Genomic DNA, 22,765 nt, shown 5'->3' on the forward strand with positions numbered 1-22,765 from the left:
TACCAGGGGGAAAGGGGGAAGGAAGGGATAAACTGGGAGTTTGGGATTGGCTGATACAAACTACTATGTACAGAATAGATAAACAACAAGGTCCTACTATACAGGACAGGGAACTATATTCAATGGCTTGTAGTAACCTGTAATGAAATAGAATATATATATGTGTGTATATATATTTATATTCATATATATTCATATTATATATATATGAATATATATGTTTGTGTGTGTTTTTATATATAAACTAAATCATTATGCTGTACACCAGAAACTAATACAACATTGTAAATCAAAAAATGAAAAGAAAAGGGAAAAAATGAGTCTCTTGTAGACAGCATGTAGTTGGACCATGTGTTTCTATCTGACAGTATCTGTCTTTTGATTAGAGAATTTAATCCATTTACATTTAAAGTAATTACTGATAAGGAGAGATTTACTTCTCTCATTTTGCTATTTGCTTTCTATATGCCTTACAGCTTTTTTTTTTTTTTTTTTTGGCCCCTTTTTTCCCTGCATTACTGTCTCCTTTGGTGTTCAGTTGATTTTTTTGTAGTGAAATGTTTAACTTCCTCTCTCATTTCACTTTCTGTGTATTCTATAGCTATTTTTTAAAAATTATGGTTACCATGGGGATTACATATAACAACTATGGGGATTACATATAACCTAAAGTTATAACACTCTAATTTGAATTCATACCAAATTAACTTCAATAATATACAAAAGCTCTGCTCCTTTACAGCTTCATCACCACCCCTTTAGGTTTATGATGTCACAAAATTACATCTTTATACATTGTATGCTCCAAAACACAAACTAATACTTCTTTTCAATGCACTAGTCTCTTAAATTATGTAGAAAACCAAATATAGAGTTATGAACAAAAGTTACTGTAATACTAGCTTTTAGACTCAAAATTATTTTTTTTTCAGTGTATTGGTTTCTTGAATTAGTCTTTTTCATGTAGAAAATAAAAAGTAGAGTTACAAACTGTTGTTACAACTAGCTTTTATAATTGCCCATGTATTCATACCTTATCAACATCTTTATTTCTTCATATGACTCAATTTAATATTTAGTGTCCTTTCATTTCACCCTGCAGGGCCCCTTGAACATTTCTTAGAGGGCAGTTCCTCAAATGGCTATAGCAGTCTTGAGCAGAAGAGCAAAGCTGGAGATACCACACTTCCTAATTTCAAATTATATTACAAAGCTATCATAATCAAAACAGTATTGTACTGGTGTAAGACAAGTAGGCCAGTGGAACAGAATAGAGAGCCCAGATATAAACCCACACATATCCAGTCAACCAACCTTAAAGAGCCAAGAATATACAATGGGGAAAGGATACTCTGTTCAATATATTCTTTTGGGAAAATAGGATATTCACATGCAAAAGAAAGAAATTGGACCCTTATAGCACACCATACACACACACAAAAAACCCCTCAATATTGATAAAAGACTTAAATGTAATACCTGAAACAGTAAAACTCCCAGAAAAGAACATATGTAAAGGCTCCCTGACATTGGTCTTAGTAATGATTTGGGGGAAGGGGGATATGACACCAAGAGCACAGGAACAAAAGCAAAATTTAACAACTGTGACAACATCAAATTAAAAACTTTCTGTACAATCAAAAAATGAAAAGGCATTCTATGGAAAAAGGCATTCTGTGGGAGAAAATATTTGCAAACCATATATCTATAAGGTATTAATATCCAAAATATATAAAGAAGTCATACAACTCAATGGCAAAAAAATAATAACCCAATTAACAAGTGGGCAAAGGTCCTAAATAGATACTTTCTTCAAAGAAGACATAGAGATGGACAACAGCTGTATGAAAAGGGGCTCAACATCACTAATCGTCAGGGAAATGCAAGTCAAAACCACAATGAGATACTACCTCACTTCTGGTAAGGTGGCTTTTATCAAAAAGTCAAAAAATGTTGGCAAGGATGTGGAAAAAAGGAACACTTATATGCTGTTGATTGGAATGTAAATTGATACAGCCATTATGGAAAAGTGGATGGCAGTTCCTCAAAAAAATTGAAACTATAACTACTATATGATCCAGCAGTATCAATTCTGGATATATATCCAGAGGAAATGAAATCAGTATCTTGAAGAGATATCTGCAGTCTCATGTTCATAGCAGCATTATTTACAGCAGCCCAGATAATGGAAACAACCTAAGTGTCCATCAATGGATGACTGGGATAAAGAAAATGTGATACACACACACACACACACACACACACACACACACACACACACACACACACACACACTGAAATATTATTGGCCTTTAAAAATAAGGAAACACTGCCATTTATAACAACATGAATGAACCTCATAGACATTAACTAAGTGAAATGAGGCAGGCACAGAAAGATAACATACTATATGATCTCACTTAATATGTGGAATTTAAGAAAGTCTAACTCATACAGAGAGCAGAAGAGTGGTCACCAGGGACTGAGGGATGGGGGAAATGGGGAAACGTTTGTTGGTCAAAGAGAACAAACTTTCACTTATAAGCTGAGTCAGTTCTGGATGTACAGCATGGTGACTATAGTTAATGTGTTGTATACCTGAAGTTCACTAAAACAGTAGCTCTTTAAAAAAAAGTTATTTAGTTATTTATTATTTAATGGAGGTACTGGGGATTGAACCCAGGACCTCGTGCATACTAAGCATGCACTTTACCACTGAGCTATCCCGACCCCTCCAAAACAGTAGATCTTAAGTGTTCTTACCACACACACAAAACTTAATGGTGTTAAGTGAGAGATGTTAATTTCATTGTAGTAATCATTTCACTATGTATACATATATCAAAACATCACATTGTACACCTCAAATACATACAATTTTTACTTGTCAATCATACCTCATTAATGATAGAAAAATAATACAGTTTTTAAAAAATTATAAAGTCTTTGTGTAATAATTCCATCACCTGGGTCATCTCAGGTTTGACGTCTGTTGTCTTTTCCTTTGGGAAATGGTCAGATTTTCGTGTGTGTATGTGTGTGTGTGTGTTTAAGTGGTGAGTAATATTGGATTGCATCCTACGAATTTTGAATATTATGTTGTGAGACTCAGGATCCTGTTACTATCCTTTGGAGAATGTTGAGTTTTGTTTGCTTATTTGTTTAAGCAGACAATCAGCCTGGTTAGGTTCAGATGGCAGATTTTGTCATATCTCCTATGGGTGTTTGTTACAATGTTAGTTCAATTTTCAAAGCCTTTGCTATGCTATTTGGATTAGCATGTGCCACTCTGCGGTTAGTCCGTGACGTGGGCAGTTGTTTGTATCTTTGTTCAGTTTCCAAAGATTTGCTGTGCTTTGCATTTGTTCCATACTTGCCTAGTTCAAAGTGAGCCTCCGAGTTGTGAAGGGAAAATTGGTGTTTCCGCCACACATAGGAGCTCCTTTCCCTGGTCCTCTGGAAATAGGGGATATCTCCTGGAATTGTTTCTTTTAGTGCTTATTGTACAGTTCCATGATTTGGCTTATTCTTGGATCAGAGACAAAGGAGGAAAAATATGTGAAACTAATCCCTGCCATTATGTCATTATTCAAGTTAACTTGAAACCCCAGGCTGACCATTGCTGTTTACTTTTCAAAGTCCTCAGGTAGTTGCTTGTAATCTATCCAGAGATTTTGGCTGTAATTGGTGGGAGAGATTTGTTATATTTTGTTCACTGACTCCATCTTGGCCAGCAACAGAAGACTAGTAGCAGTCTTTTCATTCTTTTTTGCACTTTATTCTTTTATATCAGTTATAAAATCTTGCTAGCTTTCATGAAAAATTATGTTGAGATTTCAGTTAGAATTGCATTGAATCTATAAATTTGGGGGAGAAATTCCATTTTACATTATTGGGTATTTAGTATTTATATCCATGAGCATAGAGTATTTCTGCATTTATTTAGGTGTTTTTAAACATTGTTTAGATTTATTCTTTTTTTAACATTTTTTATTGATTTATAATCATTTTACAATATTGTGTCAAATTCCAGTGTTCAGCACAATTTTTCAGTCATTCATGGACATATACACACTCATTGTCACATTTTTTTCTCTGTGAGTTATCATGACATTTTGTGTATATTTCCCTGTGCTATACAGTGTAATTTTGTTTATCTATTCTACAATTTTGAAATCCCAGTCTATCCCTTCCCACCCTCCACCCTCCTGGCAACCACAAGTCTGTACTCTCTGTCTGTGAGTCTATTTCTGTCCTGTATTTACGCTTTGTTTTTGTTTGTTTTTGTTTTTGTTTTTTAGATTCCACATATGATAGATCACCATAGTGATCTCATATGGTATTATTCTTTCTCTTTCCGGCTTACTTCACTTAGAATGACATTCTCCAGGAGCATCCATGTTGCTGCAAATGGCATTATGTTGTCGGTTTTTATGGCTGAGTAGTATTCCATTGTATAAATATACCACATCTTCTTTATCCAGTCACCTGTTGATGGACATTTAGGCTGTTTCCATGTTTTGGCTATTGTAAATAGTGCTGCTATGAACATTGGGGTGCAGGTGTCATCCTGAAGTAGATTTCCTTCTGGATACAAGCCCAGGAGTGGGATTCCTGGGTCGTATGGTAAGTCTATTCCTAGTCTTTTGAGGAATCTCCACACTGTTTTCCATAGTGGCTGCACCAAACTGCATTCCCACCAGCAGTGTAGGAGGGTTCCCCTTTCCCCACAGCCTCTCCAGCATTTGTCATTTGTGGATTTTTGAATGACGGCCATTCTGACTGGTGTGAGGTGATACCTCATTGTAGTTTTGATTTGCATTTCTCTGATAATTAGTGATATTGAGCATTTTTTCATGTGCTTTTTGATCATTTGTATTTCTTCCTTGGAGAATTGCTTGTTTAGGTCTTCTGCCCATTTTTGGATTGGGTTGTTTATTTTTTTCTTATTGAGTCGTATGAGCTGCTTATATATTCTGGAGATCAAGCCTTTGTCGGTTTCACTTGCAAAAATTTTCTCCCATTCTGTAGGTTTTCTTCTTGTTTTACTTCTGGTTTCCTTTGCTGAGCAGAAGCTTGTAAGTTTCATTAGGTCCCATTTGTTTATTCTTGCTTTTATTTGTTTAGATTTATTCTTGATGCCATAAAGTTTTTGTTACTGTTGTAAGTGCCATCTTTCTTTTTTCGACCCACTTTCTGTTTATTATTACTGTATAGAAATCCAGAGTCTTTTCCCCGTTGTTTATTTTTAGACAAACTTTTATTGAAGTATCACATATTGAAGTATGCACAAATCATAATTATGGGTAAATATATTATCACAATGTGACCATGCTATCCTGGGTTCTGATTCCATAAATTTGTTTTGCCTTTTCTTATAAATGGAATTATATCGTATGTTCTCTTCTGGGCCTGGCTTCTTTCGTTCAAAACAATATGACTGTGATTCATCCAGGTTGTTGCACATACCAGTAATTCACTCTTTTTATTGTTGTCTGCTCATCATATGCTTTTCTGTCCTACGCTTGAAAGATATTTGGATTGTTTCCAGATTTGGACAATTACGAATAGTGCAGCTATTAGCATTCTTGAACGTAGTTTTTGGTGTACTTATCGACACATTTCTGTTAGATACTCACTTTGGAATGGGTGATGAAGTATGAAAATATTTAAAGTGTGTGAATATGTTCAACTAGTTCAACTAGAAGCAGCTGTACCAATCTGTGTTCCTACCAACAGTGTATGTGAGTTCCAGAAGTTTCCACATGTGCCATCATTTGGTTTAATCAGTCCTTTTCACGTTAGCTTGTCTAGTGAATATATGTGGTATCCTCCCAATATTTTATTGTGAAAAAATGCTTATGCATACAGAAATGTTCAAAGACTTATACTGTGACCATCCGTACACCCATCAATCTAGATTCTACAGTTAACACATTACTATACTTGATTTATCACATATGTATCTTATCTGTTTTTGCTGTGGTTTTAATTTACATTTTCTTGTTGACTAATGAAGTTGAGCATTGAGCACCTTTTCATACGTTTGTTGACCACTTGTATATTTTCTTTAGTAATATGCCTGTGTGAGCTTTCTCTTCCCTTTCCTCCACTTTTTAGATTTTCTGCCTTTTCTTATTTATTTGTCAGTATTTCTTTCTTATAAATTTGGGGGAGGGACAGGCCCTTTTTTGGTTATATACTTTGTTAGTTTCCTACTGTTGCTCTAACAATAACTACAAATTTAGTGGCTTAAAACATGAACTTATTATCTTACAGTTCTGCAGGGCAGAAATCTGAAATCAGTTTCATTGGGCTAAAAGCAAGTGGTTGGCAGGCCTGTGTTCTTTACGCAGGATATAGGGAAGAATCCATTTCCTAGCCTTTTCCACCTTCTAGGAGTCATCTGCATTCCTTGAATCATGGCCCCTTTCTCAACATTCAGAGCACATCACTCCAACTTCTGCTTCTGCCATCCCAATTTCTTCTCTAAATCTGAATCTCCTAACCCCCTCTTTCCCTCAAAAGGCCCCTTGTAATTACACTGGGCCCATCATAGATAATCCAAGTTAATCTCCCCTTTTCAAGATCCATAACCTAATCGCGTTGAAAGGTCACTTTTGCTATGAAAGGTAACATATTCATAGGTTCTAGGAATTAGAATGTGGATGTCTTGGAGGAGGGCGTTATTCTGTCCACGATCTGTGTTGCAGATGTCTTCCACAACTCTGTGGCTTGTCTGTTTACTCAATTAAGTGTAACTTTTGATTCAAAGAAGCTTCTCTTTTTAATTTAGTCCTGTATGTCAAACTTTTCCTTTATGATTGGTGCTTTTTGTACCCTATTTAAGAAATGTGTACCTACCCCCAAGTCATGCAGATATTAACCTAGGCTTTTCATCAAAAAATGTTATTTTAAAAATTTTTTGGGGGGTGAGGAGCTAATAAAAATATTATTGTTTTACCTTTTGTATTTAGAACTACAATCTGCTCTGAATAGATTTTTATTTAATGGATGAAGTTGGGGAGGCCAAGGTTCAATTATTTCTACATAGATAGAAATAGCTGCCCTAATAGCTAGTCATTTATTGAAAAGAATGTCCTTTCTCTCCAGCTTTGCGGTATCATCTTTGTTGTAACTCAGGTTTTGATATATGCGTGAGTATGTTTTTGAACTCTCCCAGTGGTATGCAAAGAATGTTCTGTGATTATGGAAATGTTCTATATCTGCCCTTCTGGTATGCTAGCCATATGTCTACTGAGCACTTGATATGTGGCTAGTATGTCTGAGGAGCTATATTGTTAATGTTATTTAATTTTAATTAAAATAGCCGTATGTGGCTAGTAGCTACCATATTGGTCAGTGCTGCATGTTGCTTCACTGATCTATTTGTGCCATAGATCCCTGTATCAATACCGTACTCTTTTAATTACTATAGCTTTAAAATTAGTCTTTGCATTTTGTTCTTCTCCACCAAGATTGTATTAACCAGTTAAGGCCTTTTGCTTTTCATGTACATTTTAGAATAAGTGTGTCAAGCTCCACAAAAATCCTGCTGTGATTTTAATAGAAATTGCATTGAATCTATAGATCAAATCAGGGAGCATTGACATTGTTATACTATTGAGACTTCCAATTCATGAACATATTACATTCCTTAATTTAGGGCTTCTTTATTTTCTCTCAGTAACATTTTAATAGTGTGTGTGTGTGTGTGTGTGTGTGTGTGTGTGTGTGTGTGTGTGTGTGTGTGTGTTAAAGGTCTTGCTCATCTTTTGTTAAAATCATTCCTCATAAAATTATTTTAACTTTTTTAGGGTATTATTGTAGATGGTATTGTTTTAAGTTATTATTTTCTAGAGGAAGGCATATTCTCGGTATCTTTTCCAGGGTGGAGACTCCATGTTCTTAGCCATGTAAGGATAACAGGATTGGGGAGGCCTCAGGTTCTTGCAGGATTAATCTCATCTTCCCTTAGCTCATATACCTAAACTCTACAGTTCTTGATGTCCTTAAGGTCAACAAGAAAGAAGGCCCCATCCCTGCAGAAGAAGGAACTAGAGTCCACCCAGGATGTTAACTGTTGATGAAAACATGGAGACCCAGGATGAGAAACCCCAGATATCTAGACCTTCGGATTCCACGTCCCTGATTGCTACTACCTCAGCTTCCCAATTCTTAAGGTCTGAGTTGTTGCCTACCGAGGAATTGACTGTGAAGAGTCAGAACTATGACACTCTGCCAACATACCTTTGGTCTGATGAAGAGAATGAAGAAACATTGGAGACCGTAGATAAAGATGAGCCAAAGGATGAAGCCCCCCACGACCAATCATCCCGGGCCAATAAAATTGAGTACCTTCTGGCCCAGGTGGACTTCTCTGTGGGGCTGAGCACTATCTGGCGCTTTCCTTATCTGTGTTTTCACAATGGAGGTGGTAAGCCTGGGGACCAGGAATCATGGACCCACAAGGGGGTGAGGAGCTAGAGTCTTGTCCTGGCTATTCTGGGGTCTCTGAGAAGGGACTGAGGATTTGGGAAACTGACTGAAGTGGGGGCCAGGTACCTGCACACCCAGAACCTTGGGAGGGTGGCAGCAGGATATCTGCGAATACTTCGGTTCATAGGAATGGTAGGATTGGAGACCTGGGTCAAGAGTAGGAGTGGAAACTAGGTCTACCTGGATCTTCCAGGAATTGAGGGATAGATACCTGGGACTGTGAGGGGTATGGAAACAGTCGAGTCCTGATGCCTGTGGCCCTGAGAGAGGTGGGGAATATGTTTTCCTGGACCTACAAAGAAGTCCAGGCCAGATGGTGCTCAGAGCCCTTCCCTGAATCCCCTACACAGGCAGTTTTTTAATCATCTACATCTTCATGCTGTTCTTGGTTGGGGTTCCTCTTCTATTCCTGGAGATGGCAGCTGGTCAAAGGATGCATCAGGGCAGCATTGGTGGATGGAAGGTCATCAGCCCCTGGATTGGAGGTTTAGGGTATACCAGCTTCATGGTGAGGAGCCCTGGGCTGCCCAGGCCTACCATTTACATGCCATCCCTTGTACTTCCATGGGTCAAGTCCCTTCAGTTCCCCAATCCTCAGGCCAAATTCCCTTCCTTCTTCTGGCCTACGTTTCTTTCCTTATCTCCAGAATTCTTCATGGTCCCTAGGTGTGCATCATCGTGGGCTTGTACTACAGTGTGCTCGTGGCCTGGAATCTCTTCTATTTGGTCCAGTCTTTCCAGTCTCCACTACCTTGGTCACTGTGTCCCTTAATGAAGAACTCCAGTGGTTTTGGTGAGAAGAGAGGGAAGAAAAGGGGAGTGGGAGGGCTGAGAAAAGGACAGGGGAATGAAGGAGGAAAAGGATCACTGGGAGAACAGGGATGAGCTGGAAGATGATGCAGTGGGACTGGGAGGAGCGGGTGGCTGTGGAGAAGGGGGAGGCGCACCTGGTCTTGCAGTTCCCTCCATGGCCAGTTCACCTCAGATCCTGAATGTGCGTGGACAACACCTACCACATACTTCTGGTACCGGAAGGTACTGAAGGCCACAGATGAAATCGAGATAGGTGGGATACCAGTCATGCATCTCAGTGTCTGTCTCTTTGTGACCTGGTTAATTATCTGCATCTCTACGAGGAAAGGGCCCAAGTCCACTGGAAAGGTAAGCCACCCTCTAATTTACTAATCTAATGGGCCTCCTTCTATCTGAGACTCCCTAACATTCTCCTAACTTGATGCCTGTAGGTCTCCAACTTCTCCTTCTAATCTGACCTCTGATTCCAAATAGCCTGTGATCCTACTCTACCAGCTTCTGCCTTTGCTGAACTCTATTTCTGAATCATACTTCCTACCAGATGCTGTATGTCTCAGTACTCCTTCCCTACATCATCCTTTTCTGTCTTCTTATCCGGAGTCTCATGCTGAAAGGCGCAAACTTTGGTCTCAAGAGTTTGTTGGCTGCCAAGGTGAGGCATCCCCCACCCTTTAATTCTCTTTTCCAAAGGTGGGTGTCAGGGACAGCAAGGTTGTTAGTCTGATAGAGGCCCTCCTACTTCCCGCTTTCACTCCCTTCTCATCCTCCATCTCCATCATGGTTTGCCTCTCCTCCCTTTATATCCCAATTTGCATGGTCCTTCTCCTCCTCAGGTGCCAGCCCTGTACTCTGTGGAAGTGTGGCGCCGAACAGGGAACCAGCTCTTTTTGTCCTTGGGCGCCGGCTTTGGCAGCTTCACAGCAGTCAGCTCGCACATCCCTCGGTCCAATAACTGTGTCATGGATGCCTTTGCTGTGTCATTTCTCAACTTGGTTGCCTCAATGACTACCACGGTGTTTGTATTTGCTGTAATGGGTCACTTGGCCATAAAGAACAACGAAAAATGTTACTTGACGTGAGCCCAATCATTCATATGGAGATCATCACAGAGACCACTCTTAGAAACAGCCCACAGAACTCAGGGATGATGGCTGTCAGTATGAGGCCCTCAAACTGGGGCATCCTAAAGCTTAGAAACACCTGAATCTCACCAACTCTGTCTCTTTCAGAGGTGCCTTTCCAGTCTAGGAAAGCCCCAAAGTTGGTGGTTTTCAAAGGTGTATTCACCCCATTCTTAACCTGGGGTTACCATGAAAAAATTAGAGGATATGTTCAAGTGAACCATTAGACCAAAAAAAAAAAAAAAAAAAAAAAGGCCCACTGCACCAGGATGTCCATAGCCTACTCCCCTTTTTCTTCTCCTATAACATTCATTCCAAAAATGCTCATTAGACATTTATAAAACATCTCCTATCTACCAACCCATGTGTTGAACTCTGGAAACATAGCCAATGGTGAATTAGACCACCATCCCTGACCTCAAGAAAATCATAGTCTTTTAAGGAAGTAAAAACTAAACAGATAATCACAAATAGATCAGGACTGGTAGTCGGGATGATGAGACACAGAGGAGGGAGTTACTAACTTTCTGGGGCAGTCAGAGAAGGCAGTCCAGAGCTGTGTTTGTCTCCTCACAAATAATCACTGTTAGTATTCTTTCAAATATTTCAATTTGTAGACCTATATATAAAAACGTACCATTTAAAAAATTAGATCATACCATATTACTTCTCTGCAGTTTGTTGACTTGCTTTTATGAAAATAAATTTCCATGGCAGTAAACAGAGTTCAGTAAGGATTTGTAGGAATTTGCCAAATGGAGAATGGTGAGAGGGTATGATTGAGGTAAACTGAGTAGGGGTAGAGTGGGGTTGTTTTGGGCAGAGGGAACCTCATGTACCAAAGACACTGAGAAAATAGTGTGGCAAGTTGAAGAAGGTTTAATAGTTGAGTATGGCTGAAGTATATAGAAGGTTTAAGAGAGCTATGAGTAAAGAAGTTGGAGAGGCTAGCGGGTCAAGAAAGCTGAGAAACCATCATGTTATCCTGAGATTGTCTAGTAGGAGGTAGGAGTCCTAAAGCTGTCACTGATAACTATAGAAAAGACCCCCTCCAGGAATCTACTTAAGTCAGAAATTCTCTGGCTCCCCACAGACATCTTTGTGATTATGAAAACAGGTGTCAGGCAGTGTACGCCAGGATTCTGGAGACCTAGGTTTCAGGGAAGGCTCTACTTTAATCAGATCAAAAACTCTAGGCTAGTGATTTCCCTTCTCATCTAGAGGATAAGGGAGGAGGCTACTGTGAAGGGCCAGATGGTTTTATATGGTTCTACCTCTGTCCCCAGGAATGCTAAGACAGTGATGGATCTGATAGCTGCGAATTTGCTGCCTCCTGAGGCCCAGCCCCCAGATAGTCTGCATCATGATCCGAGCTCCATCTATTCCAAGTGGCTCAACAACCTCCCTGGACAAGTCAAAGAAAGGATCCTACCCCATTTGACCGATTGTGACTTATCTGAGCAATTGAGTGAGGTAAGTAAGGGTTGGGGATGGGGCCCTAGAGGTCCCCTCAAAACCCCCAGTGCACCAGAAACTTCTCTCCTTAGGTGTCTGCAGAATTGAGAAAGGCAATTCTCAGGAGTATCTTGGACAGCCAAGACCAAGGTTCACAGTATCCTTTAGTGGTAAGGTAGTTGTAGCCTCTGTAGCACCAGGCACCAGAGTTCATATAAGCTTTTTCAGCCCAACCCCAAAGAGCTGCTAGACCAGCGGCTATTTTAGGAGGAAGTCCTCATGCCTCAAGGCCAGATGAGTATAATTACATCCATTAACAGTGCTACAGGTAGTTTCCTAGGGGAGGGGATGGGAATGGAGCCAGGGATCGACAGCCTGAGCTCAGAACCCTCGCCGTTCTTCCCTCCACTCGCAGGTTATGGTGGGCCCAGGTGTGGCTATTGTGGCAATCAGTAATATCATCTCTGTGTTTTCTGGATCCACCTTCTGGGCCATCATTACCTTCGTGTTGCTGGTGACCCTGGGGCTGAGCACCGTAATAGGGATCATACAAGGCATCATTACCCCTCTCCAGAATACTTTCTCTTCCCTCAGGGAACATTCAGGGCTGCTCACAGGTACTCTGACCTATAACCCCACTCCCACCTATGGCCATTGTTTAGTTTAAGCCCTGTGGGACTCTTACACAGCCCAGCTTGAATTCTGACCTTTATTTAAATCTGATGTTTTCCTCCAGTGGGTGTCTGTGTGCCTATGTTCCTGAGCAGCCTCCTCTTCGTGAGGCCCTCGGGCAGCTACTATGTGAACCTGCTGGATGATTACTGGACATCTCTGCCCCTCTTCTTTGTTGTCATCTTGGAGACAGTGGCCATGGCCTGGATCTATGGGGCCAGGAGGTGATGTCCCAAGTCCAGGATCTCCTGCCGGGCACTCAGACAGCTAGGGTCCCTAGGGAGCATTGGCCCCTCCTGCTCTCACTGCCAGATCTCTTATTGCAGGGCTTATGGAGACCCCCCCAGGAGGGTAGGAAGGAGAAAAGCATGGGTTGGTTCCAGGAGAAAATAGTTGTAAAATGGAAAAGTGGTGAGCAGTCTCTACAAGTCCGAGGGGCTCCTAAGCTCTTCATTTAACCAGGGTAGTGTAGAAATCTGAAGTGTGTAATCTCTTGTTTCTCGAAGTGTGCTCTATGGACCAGAAGCATTGGCATCTTCTGGAAGCTTATCAAAAATACAGACCTTCAGGCTCCACGCTAGACCTTTGAATCTGTATCTGTATTTTAACAAGAACCCCAAGGGATTCTATGCATGCTGCCATTTGAGAAGCACCATGTAATCCAACGGTGGCAGCGTTTACAGGTGATAGTGGCTCTTGGCATCAGTTTGCTCATTCATACACCCAGTCACTCTCAAATATTTCATAGGACCTTCTATGTGCCAGACAGGCCTTGTGGTTAGTGCTTCAGATGCTAGGATAAATTAAATTTAGTTTCTGCTCTCAGAGTCCAAAGAGGGAGATATATCCTTGGGCAGGGTAGTAAGTCTATGACAGAAGCAGCCGAGGGTACTCTACACAGATTTTTATCTAAAGAAGACTGAAGAGTCAGGCAAGGAGAGGATGCATGAACAGAATCTAGAAAGATGAAGTGGAGTTTGTCAAGGGAGAGAAAGAGAGAAAGGTGTTCTAGGCGGAATTGCATATGTACTGGGATTAAGAAGGTGCACCAAAGAAAGCTGGGTATATAGGCTTGAAGAAGCCATGCTGAGGAAGGTGGCTTTTATCTTGAAGGGTGATAGGGGAGAGAAATGTTTTGTTTTGTTTTTTGTTTTGTTTTTTAAATCCTGGGGTTGGGACAGAAATCAGACTGAAAGAGGATGAATTAGTAGCAAGAAGATTGGTTGTGGAGGTGAACAGAAAGGTTTAAGAAATGTTAAGGGCCCTCGCCCAGGCTAAGTTTGGACTGACCCCCATACCAAGGCTGAGTAAGGCCTGAATGGGCCTCCCAAAGTCTTGTGGCCCTTCCTCTCAGGTTCCTTGCAGACCTGAGTATCATGTTGGGCCGACCCATCTCCCCCGTCTACCGTTGGCTGTGGTGTTTTCTGTCTCCATTTGTGCTGCTAGTCCTGTTTTTAAGTGCCCTGATTCACCTGTTTGTGAAGAAAATCACCTACTTGGCCTGGGATTCAAAAAGTGTGAGCCTCCCTCCCCAGACCCCAGAAACCCCTCGGGAGTGGGAATAAGACTTTTCAATCCACTCTTCCACCTACGACACAGACTTCTTATTCCCTGATTCCCTGGAGATTCAGTTATTTAAGTCTCTTGCTTTGGTTCATCTCCTACCCCCGCCCTCGTCAGCCTTCCACTTCAGAGAACCTGGACATTCTAAAACTTCCTCCCCTTCTTCCACAGTCAGATGAAGTGACCCGAACTTACCCATCATGGGCTAAAGTCCTGCTTATAGCCCTCATCATCCTTACCATCTTGCCTGTCCCTGCCTACTTCTTCTACACCTTCACTGAGGTGACGTCTGCCTCCATTACCCACAGGAGGGCCACAGTTATCCTCAAACCTGAAGCTAAAGAGGGCTTACCGAAGGCCCATCTACGGCTGCAGGTGAAGCAAAGCCTAAAGAAGGTGAATAAAATGGATAAATAACCAAGAAAAAACTTTCTGCCATGTGAGTAATTCCTCTTGGACATAAAGACTTGGTTCATCTGACACAGCATCACTTCTTTATCAAAGTGGAACTCCCTGGCTGGCAACTTGACGTTAGAATGGAAGTTTGTACCCCTTGACCAACATCCCTCCACTTCCCCCACTCCCTAGCCCCTGACAACCACCATTCTACTCTCTGTTCCTATGAGTTCAGCATTTTTAGATTTCACATATAAATGAGGTGATGGTGTTTATCTTTCTCTGACTTATTTCACTTAGAATAATGCCCTCAAGGTCCATGTATGTTGTTGAAAGTGGCAGAATTTCCTTCTCATGGCTGAATAATATTCCATGGTGTGTGTGTGTGTGTGTGTGTGTGTGTGTGTGTGTATAATTTTTTTTATCCATTCACTCATAGAGGGACACTTAGTTTGTTTCCATATTTTGGCTACTGTAAATAATGTTGCAATGAACATGAGAGTACAGATATCTCTTTGAGGTAGTAATTTCATTCCCTCCAATATATGTCCAGAAGTGGGACTGCTGGATCATAAGGTAACTTGTACATTATTCATTTTTGAACTGCCTGTTCATTTCGTATGCCCATTTGTCTATTGGGTTGTTGATCCTTTTATGCAATTTGTAAATTTCTTGATATGTTAGGGAAATTAAGCCCTTTGTTATTAATGTTGAAGCTTTTTACAAGTTTGATGCCTTTTAATTTGGTTAATTTTCTTTTTATTTTGCCCTACAGAGATTTTGTTTTTATATAGTTAAAAGAATAGTTAAACTGATCAAACTTAATAGATTCTTATTCTTATGTTATTCTTAGAAAGCCCTTCCCTGTGCCAAGATAAATGTGCTCATATTTATTCCCAGTGAATTATGTTTTCATTCTCTACATTGTGGTCTTTACCCATCTGAAGTATATTTTGTTGTAAGAAGCATAATTTTTCCCCAGGTGTTTTGCCAGTTGTCCCAACCCAATTACTGAATACTCCATATTCTGTTCACTGATTTGAAATGCCGCTTTATCACATCCTGATTTACATCAGCAGCCAGGTCCTCTTCTAGAGTTTGTATTCTACGCTGTCAAGCTGCTTGTGTAAATCTGCTCCAGAACCGCACTGTTTTAGATATCGAAGCTGTATACTATGTTTAATCTTTATAGCACAGTAGTTAAGAGTGTGAACCGTGAAACAGGTCTCCTGAGTTCTAGCTTAGCTCTCCCCTTACCTCAGTCCACAAAGTGTGTTAACCATTAAGCCACTATCCATACTAAATTTGCCGGGCAACCAATGACCTCACTCCACCCACCGCAAGGCTAAGTTGGCCTGGTAACTGGTGGCCGTAGGAATCCTCCTCAAATAATAAACTTAGAAGATGCTCCAAGGAGGCAGGGATGACGGAGTGAAAAGGAGCGGGAAAAACTGAGCTGTGCTTCACACCTAAGCGTGCAGGTCGTCAGCTCTCAGAGCTCGGGGAACGGTGGAGAAGGCGGCAGTGAGAGAGGTAAGTCCAAGACGCCGCCATGATCTCGGGCTGCGGGTCCGAAACCTAGAAGAGTGAATCAACAGGGGATGGGCTGGGGCTCTGTGGGAGGCATCTCAGATGTGAGCATCTCCAAGGTGAATTGCCTAAATCACCTTCCAGCTACAGCGAAATATTAAAATCGCCTGTGACCCCAATGGCGGTGGCTCCCACGGAAACCTGGTACCCTCGTCTCGCGCCCGGGCCACCCCCACCCCACCCCCAAGCGCCGGCAGAAGCGACTGGTCTTTCCAGACTCGCGCGTCGGTGGCGGGTAAAGACCCGGCTGCAGTAGTCCTGGCCCCCAGTTCCTGACCTCTCCGGCAGACAGGCATCTGTTCCTCTGGCCCCAACCCCTCAGCCTCTGGACGCAGACATCGGAACTTTCCCTCCCATCTCCCTTTCTTTTCAGGAATTTAGGGGCCCAGAATGCCCTGAATCTGGGGGTGGGGGGTGGACCCCGTGCACGAAGGGGCGGGGTAGCAAACGCCAGCAATTGGGGCAGAAGTCTGGTGGCCTATCTCACCCTCACCCACTCCCTGCTCCCCAGCTCGCCTCCCCTCTCCTCCCCTTTTCTCTCTCCAGCCAGGTCTTGGTTGGGCCCGCCCTGGTCACACAGACTTCCCCCAGTTGGTGATGGGGCTGAGGTCAGTGGGGTTGGGATGTTGTAGGCGCGTCCTTCACTGACTCGCTCCGAGGTGGACTCCTGGTACTCTCCTGTCTGGATCAAAGAGTTTCTTAGCTGGCCTTCAGACAGGTTGTCGCCCCTTTGATTCCGAGAGCTTGGAGGAGAGTAGACAGCAGGGGATACGGAGGCCAAGAAAAAGACCGGTGCACAGATCCAGGCAGGGCCGGACTGGTGACCGAGACATTTATCCCAGGCGGGTGCTACCTGGGCTGCACTTCCCGGGAGTGAAAGCAAACAGAACATCGGAACATCCACCGCAGAATGAATTGCAGGTAGGAAGTCTTGAAAGGGTGACAAAGGCGTGGCTGAAGCTGAAGGCAGGGTGGGATGTGGGAGCAGGAGCAGGAAGCAATGTGCTGTCCAGGAAGAACCCTGGGTGCTAAACTAAACGGGGCTGTGATGCCCCTTGGGAAGATTTAAGCAAATGATAGACTTGGTCAGATTTATTATAATGACTCTGGAATATTAAGTAGTCATTAAAAATCATATTTTTAAAGAATGCTTTGTTACATAGAAAAATACTCATGATATAATGGAGATATATATTATATGTAATATATATCTCCAGTTTAAGAAATACATGCACATATATTAGAGTATATATAAATTTATATACTATATATTACATTTAACAGTATTATCCAATACATCATGTATGTTCCATAATAATATCTAATTTGTAAGAAATATACTTACCTATGTATTAATAATATCTAATTTGTAAGAAATACACATGTAAAAATATTCATATATACATATAATATGATAATGTACACTTTATAAGATTGGTTGTGCCTCCTTCCAAGACCTAAAGGGAGCAAACATTTAAATCATAGGATCTCTTAAGATTGTGTAGACACCTAGTCAAACTAAAATTTCAAACGTAGAGTAAGAGGAGGCCAAATGGCCCCACCTTGAGAATAGTGTTCTCCCTGAGCCACCTTCTCAAGTCCAGGTTGAGTTGAGCTGGACTGTACGCTGCTTTGGTACAAAAGTTGCTGCCAGTGCCAGCACTGCTCACAGAGGAGGCTGAAAGGTGTTTGCAGGGCAAGGGTGTTCACAGGGCAAGGGTGACTGCCCCTCTGGCTGGAGTCTGTGCAGTGGGCTCTTGGATTGGTTTGGAGATGGGGGGGGCGGCCCATTTTTCAAACCACGAAACTGGTTACCTGACAAAACCTGTTCTAGTGAGAGAAAAAGTCTGAGAGGTGCCATCTGAATACCAAAACATTTCCAGATTTCAGCAGTTTGTGGAAGCATTGTAATCAGGACTGCCTTCAGAAGGGGCCTGTGGGGCCATTGCACTGGGCATGTGAAAGGACTTTTGTGTGTAAGGTGCTTGTAGTAGAACCTCAGCAGATCTCTGGAGAGTGTGAACTACATGTCAGGCACCACAGCAGGGAGGTGGCAAAGGTGATTAAGGTTGGCTTTCTGGAGGAAGTTACATCTGAGGAGGCACCAGTGATGAATTGGCATTGTCTGGGTAAGGGAGGATGGGAAGGAGCAGAAGGGACAGCATTAGTGTGAGAAAGCAGCCAGAAAATAGTTTTCTATATATTTACATGTGTACATATAAACACTTAGAAATGTGCTCTTTTGTTTATGAGAACTTTTATTTTTACATAAATGGTATCATTTGATATTCTGTGACTTGCCACTATGCAGTGGGTTTTGGAGATTTTGTTATGTTCTTGCATCCATATATACTTCTTTTTAAAATACATTTTTATTGAAGTATAATCAGCTTACAATGTGTCAGTTTCTGGTGTACAACACAATACTTCAGTCATATAGGAACATACATATATTGTATGTTCATTTTCATATTTTTTAACCATAAGTTACTAATAGATATTGAATATAGTTCCTTGTGCTATACAGTATAAACTTGTTGTTTATCTCATATATACTTATTATAAAATTTAATACATATCAAAAAAAGTATACAAACTCAATGATTTATTATAAAGCAAATACCCCAACCATCCTCATCAAAGAAGGAGAACATTGCCTACACCCTAGAAACACACCCTTGAGCCTCTCCCAACCACCAATCCCCCTGGCCTCCAAGAGAGATGACACTTAAAAGTCATCACTTCTTTGCTTTTATTTCTGGTTTTACCACCTCAGTGTGGATATCTAAATACTTTAGTTTTGCTTGGTTTTTGGACTTTGATATAAACAAAGTCATATGATATTCTTTAGGATATAGCTTCTTTCATTCAATGTTAAGTTTTTGAGATTCATCCATGTCAGTATGCATAGTTTTAGTTCCTTTCTTTTCTTTACTGTGTAGGATTCCTTTGTACTGGCTATATCACTATATATCCATGCTACTGTGATGGATTTCGTGTTTGTCTCCTTTGGGGGTTGTTGCAAACAATGCTGTTAAGAAAATGTGTCCTTTGGTGCAAATGTACACAGATTTTGTTGCAGTTATACCTAGAAGTGAAATTGCTGGTATATGCATGGTATATGCATACCTTCAATCTTAATAGATAATGGCCAACCCACCTCAAAACAATTTTTGTCAGTTTCCATTCAGCAGCAGTGCACAAGACTTCCCATGGCTCCTCATTCTTGCCGATATTTGGCAAATCTTCTCATTCAAGCCCACTTGGTGTGTAGTGACACTTCGTTGTGGTTTTAATTGCCATTTCCCCACTGTTTAAATAGCTTGAGAACTTTTTCATATATTCACTGGTCATTTTAACTACTTTGGTGAAAGATCTCGTTTCCTGAGTATTTTTCTATTGGGTTATTTCTATTTTTCTTATTGTTTTGTAGGAGCTTTTTACAGATTCTAGTTAAAAGCCCTCTGTCAGCTGTATGTGTGGCAACTTTATTCTACTTTGTAAATTTTGACTCTTTTAATGATGTCTCTTGATGAACAGATGTACTGAAATCTAATGAACACAAATTTATTATTTTCCTTATGATTAGTGCTTTCTAAGTCCTGTTTAAGAAATCTTTCTTAACTTCCAGATCATGAACATACTCTCTCACATTAACTTCTTTAGAAGCATCATGTATTAATTTTTGTATGATGTGAGATAATAGTCAAATTTCATTTTTCCCATATGAATATGCATTTTCCCGCCTTAATTATTTAATACTGTCATTTCCGCAATACTCTGGATTGACATGGAATACCTCTCCATTTATTTAAAACTTTTACTTTTTTTTTTAAACTTTTACTTTACTTAATAATCATTTACAGGTTTTGGTATAGAGGTCTCCTCTATTTTTTTGTTAGATTTATTCTAAACACTGAAATGTATTCATGTTATTACAAACTAAACATTACCTTATATATTTTTCTTGCTGGTATGTAGAAATACTCTTAATTGTATTCCATCAACCCTGTATCCAGCAACCTTGTTAAACTCACTTATAATCCTAATGTATTTATAGATTCTTTTTTATTTTTCACATGCACAATCATATCCATAAATAATGACAGCTTTACTTCTTTTTCTGAACTTTTTACTCTAAAAAATCTTACTGCACTTTCTAGGACCTTGTATCAATTATCTGTTGCCATCAAAATGCTGTATAACAAACCACCTCAAAATTCAGTGACTTAAAAAACAAAAAGAATTTATCATTATATCTCATGAGTCATTAGAGTGGGCTCAGCAAACAGGTAAGGAATTGACTGGCTATTGATTGATCTAAGCTAGCCTCAGCAGGGCCCACTGGAGTGATTCAGCTCTGACTTACACATCTCATTTTCCAGCAGATTAGCCTAGACATGTCCTCATGATGATAGCAAAACTGTAAGAGAGCAAGCAGTAACAGGAAGGTCTTCTGCAGCCTAGGCTCTAAATTGGCACACCATCCCAGATTCAAGGGGTAGGAGTGTGGGTTACAGTCTTAGTAAGAGGATCTGCAGAATCACAATATAAAGGAGGTAAATGTAGGAAATACTGAAGGCTTGGGGCCATTAATGCTATTCTATTAATCTACCCCAATTTTAAATTCAGTTTGACCAGAGTGGATTGTAGTGTCTTGTTACTGAGCTCCAAGGGAAAGCCTTCAGCATTTTATCACTGTTTGATGTTTGCTGTGAGCTTTTTTGTAAATAACCTCTGTGAAAAATATTTAAGGATGTTCTTTTTTAGTCCTGGAATCCTAAGTGTTTTTAAATAAATGGTTATTGGGTTTTATCAAATATTTCCACAAATATTGAGAAGATCATATGATTTGTATCCTTTTTGGAGGTTGAGTAATTTGGTTTATTTTATTTTTTAATGGAGGAACTGGGGACTGAACCCAGGACCTCATGCATGCTGAGCATGCGCTCTACCACTGAGCTATACCCTCCTCCTGGATTTGTATCCTTTATTATGTCATCACTGATTAATTTTTTTTAACTTTTAAACTTCCCTGCATTACTAGAATAAACTCAGTTCAGTTGTGATGTAATATTGTTTTTATATATTGATGGATTTGATTTGTTAGTATTTTATTTGGAATGTTTGCATCAATGTTCACTAATGACATTGGCTTATGATTTTCTTTTTCATGATTCCCTTGTCAAATTTTGGTTTTAAGGTTATGCTGGTCTTGCCACTTATTCTACTCTGGAAAATTTTATGCAAGATTAGTAGTATTTATTTCTTAAATGTTTAGTACACTTTACCAGTAAAATCATCCAGGCCAGAAGTTTTCTATGGAGGAATGTTACTAATTAAGAAGCCATTTTGGGGGGGGGGGGATAGCTCGAGTGGTAGAGCGCATGCTTAGCATGTATGAGGTCCTGGTTTCCATCCCCAGTACCTCCTCTAAAAAATAAATTAATTAATAAGTAGACCTAATTACGCCCCTCAAATTTTTTTAAAAGAAGCAGTGTACTTAAAAGTTATAGGACAGTCCAGTTTCTAATTCTTCATGTGTGAGTTCTGTTTTTTTTTTAACATTTTTTATTGAGTTATAATCATTTTACAATATTGTGTTAAGTGTGAGCTCTGTTAAGTATTATTTTTCCAAATATTTTCAAGCATAGTACTGTTTATTACAGTCTTTGATTATATTTTAAGTAACTATAGAATTTGTAATGATGCCCCTTTTTTATCCACCACTGGTTGGTTGTGCTTTCTCTATTTCTTGGCAAGTCTTGCTAGAGATTTGTATCAATTTTATTTGTCCCTTTAAAGAACCAACCTTGATTTTGCTGATTTTCTCTATCATATGTTTGCCTTCTATCTTATTAATTTCTCCTATCAACTTTATTATTTTCTGCCTTCTACCTTTTTGAGTTTATTTTTCTGTTCTTTTCTAATTTCTAGGGATAGATTATTATCTTATTAATTTTCAGGTTTTTAAATTTCCTAATATTTGGCTTGAGCTGCATCCCATTTTTTGATATGTAGTATTTTCACTATTATTTTGTTCAGAATATTTTCTAATGTCCATTGAAATCAATTCTTTAACCCATCAGCTACTTTATTTTATTTTTTTAAACTTTTTTTATTGAGTTATAGTCATTTTACAATGTTGTGTCAAATTCCAGTGTAGAGCACAATTTTTCAGTTATATATGAACATACATACATTTATTGTCACATTTTTTTCATTGTGAGCTACCACAGATCTTGTATATAATTCCCTGTGCTATACAGTATAATCTTGTTTATCTATTCTACATATGCCTGTCAGTATCTACAAATTTTGAACTCTGTCTATCCCTTCCCACCCCCCGCCTCCATGGCAACCACAAGTTTGTATTCTATGCCTATGAGTCTGTTTCTGTTTTGTATTTATGTTCTTCTTCTTCTTCTCCTTTTTTTTTTTTTAGATTTCACATATGAGCAATCTCATATGGTATTTTTCTCTTTCTGGCTTACTTCACTTAGAATGACATTCTCCAGGGACATCCATGTTGCTGCAAATGGCGATATGCTGTCATTTTTATGGCTGAATAGTATTCCATTGTATAAATATACCACTTCTTTATCCAGTCATCTGTTGATGAACATTTAGGCTGTTTCCATGTCTTGGCTATTGTA

At 39.9% G+C, this 22,765-nt stretch overlaps 1 protein-coding gene across 1 annotated transcript; it reads left to right on the forward strand.

The window, feature by feature from the left end:
• Window positions 1–9,666: 9,666 nt before the first annotated feature.
• LOC141573319 (orphan sodium- and chloride-dependent neurotransmitter transporter NTT5-like) lies at window positions 9,667–15,412 on the forward strand. Its single transcript, XM_074369255.1, has 5 exons — window positions 9,667–9,964; window positions 11,720–11,906; window positions 12,304–12,505; window positions 12,625–12,784; window positions 14,295–15,412. The coding sequence occupies exons 2-5, from the start codon at window positions 11,736–11,738 to the stop codon at window positions 14,305–14,307; spliced, it is 546 nt and encodes a 181-aa protein (XP_074225356.1). The 5' UTR covers window positions 9,667–9,964; window positions 11,720–11,735; the 3' UTR covers window positions 14,308–15,412.
• Window positions 15,413–22,765: the final 7,353 nt, after the last annotated feature.

The sequence above is a fragment of the Camelus bactrianus genome, chromosome 9, assembly GCF_048773025.1.
Source record: "Camelus bactrianus isolate YW-2024 breed Bactrian camel chromosome 9, ASM4877302v1, whole genome shotgun sequence".
NCBI classification, from domain to species: domain Eukaryota; kingdom Metazoa; phylum Chordata; class Mammalia; order Artiodactyla; family Camelidae; genus Camelus; species Camelus bactrianus.

Excerpts from the sequence above, each read along its gene's own strand:
- LOC141573319 (XM_074369255.1), top strand. The coding sequence starts at position 11,736 with ATGGATCTGATAGCTGCGAATTTGCTGCCTCCTGAGGCCCAGCCCCCA. Across the intron at positions 11,907-12,303 it reads TATCTGAGCAATTGAGTGAG|GTTATGGTGGGCCCAGGTGT; the intron begins GTAAGTAAGGGT and ends CTCCACTCGCAG. Across the intron at positions 12,506-12,624 it reads ACATTCAGGGCTGCTCACAG|TGGGTGTCTGTGTGCCTATG; the intron begins GTACTCTGACCT and ends GTTTTCCTCCAG.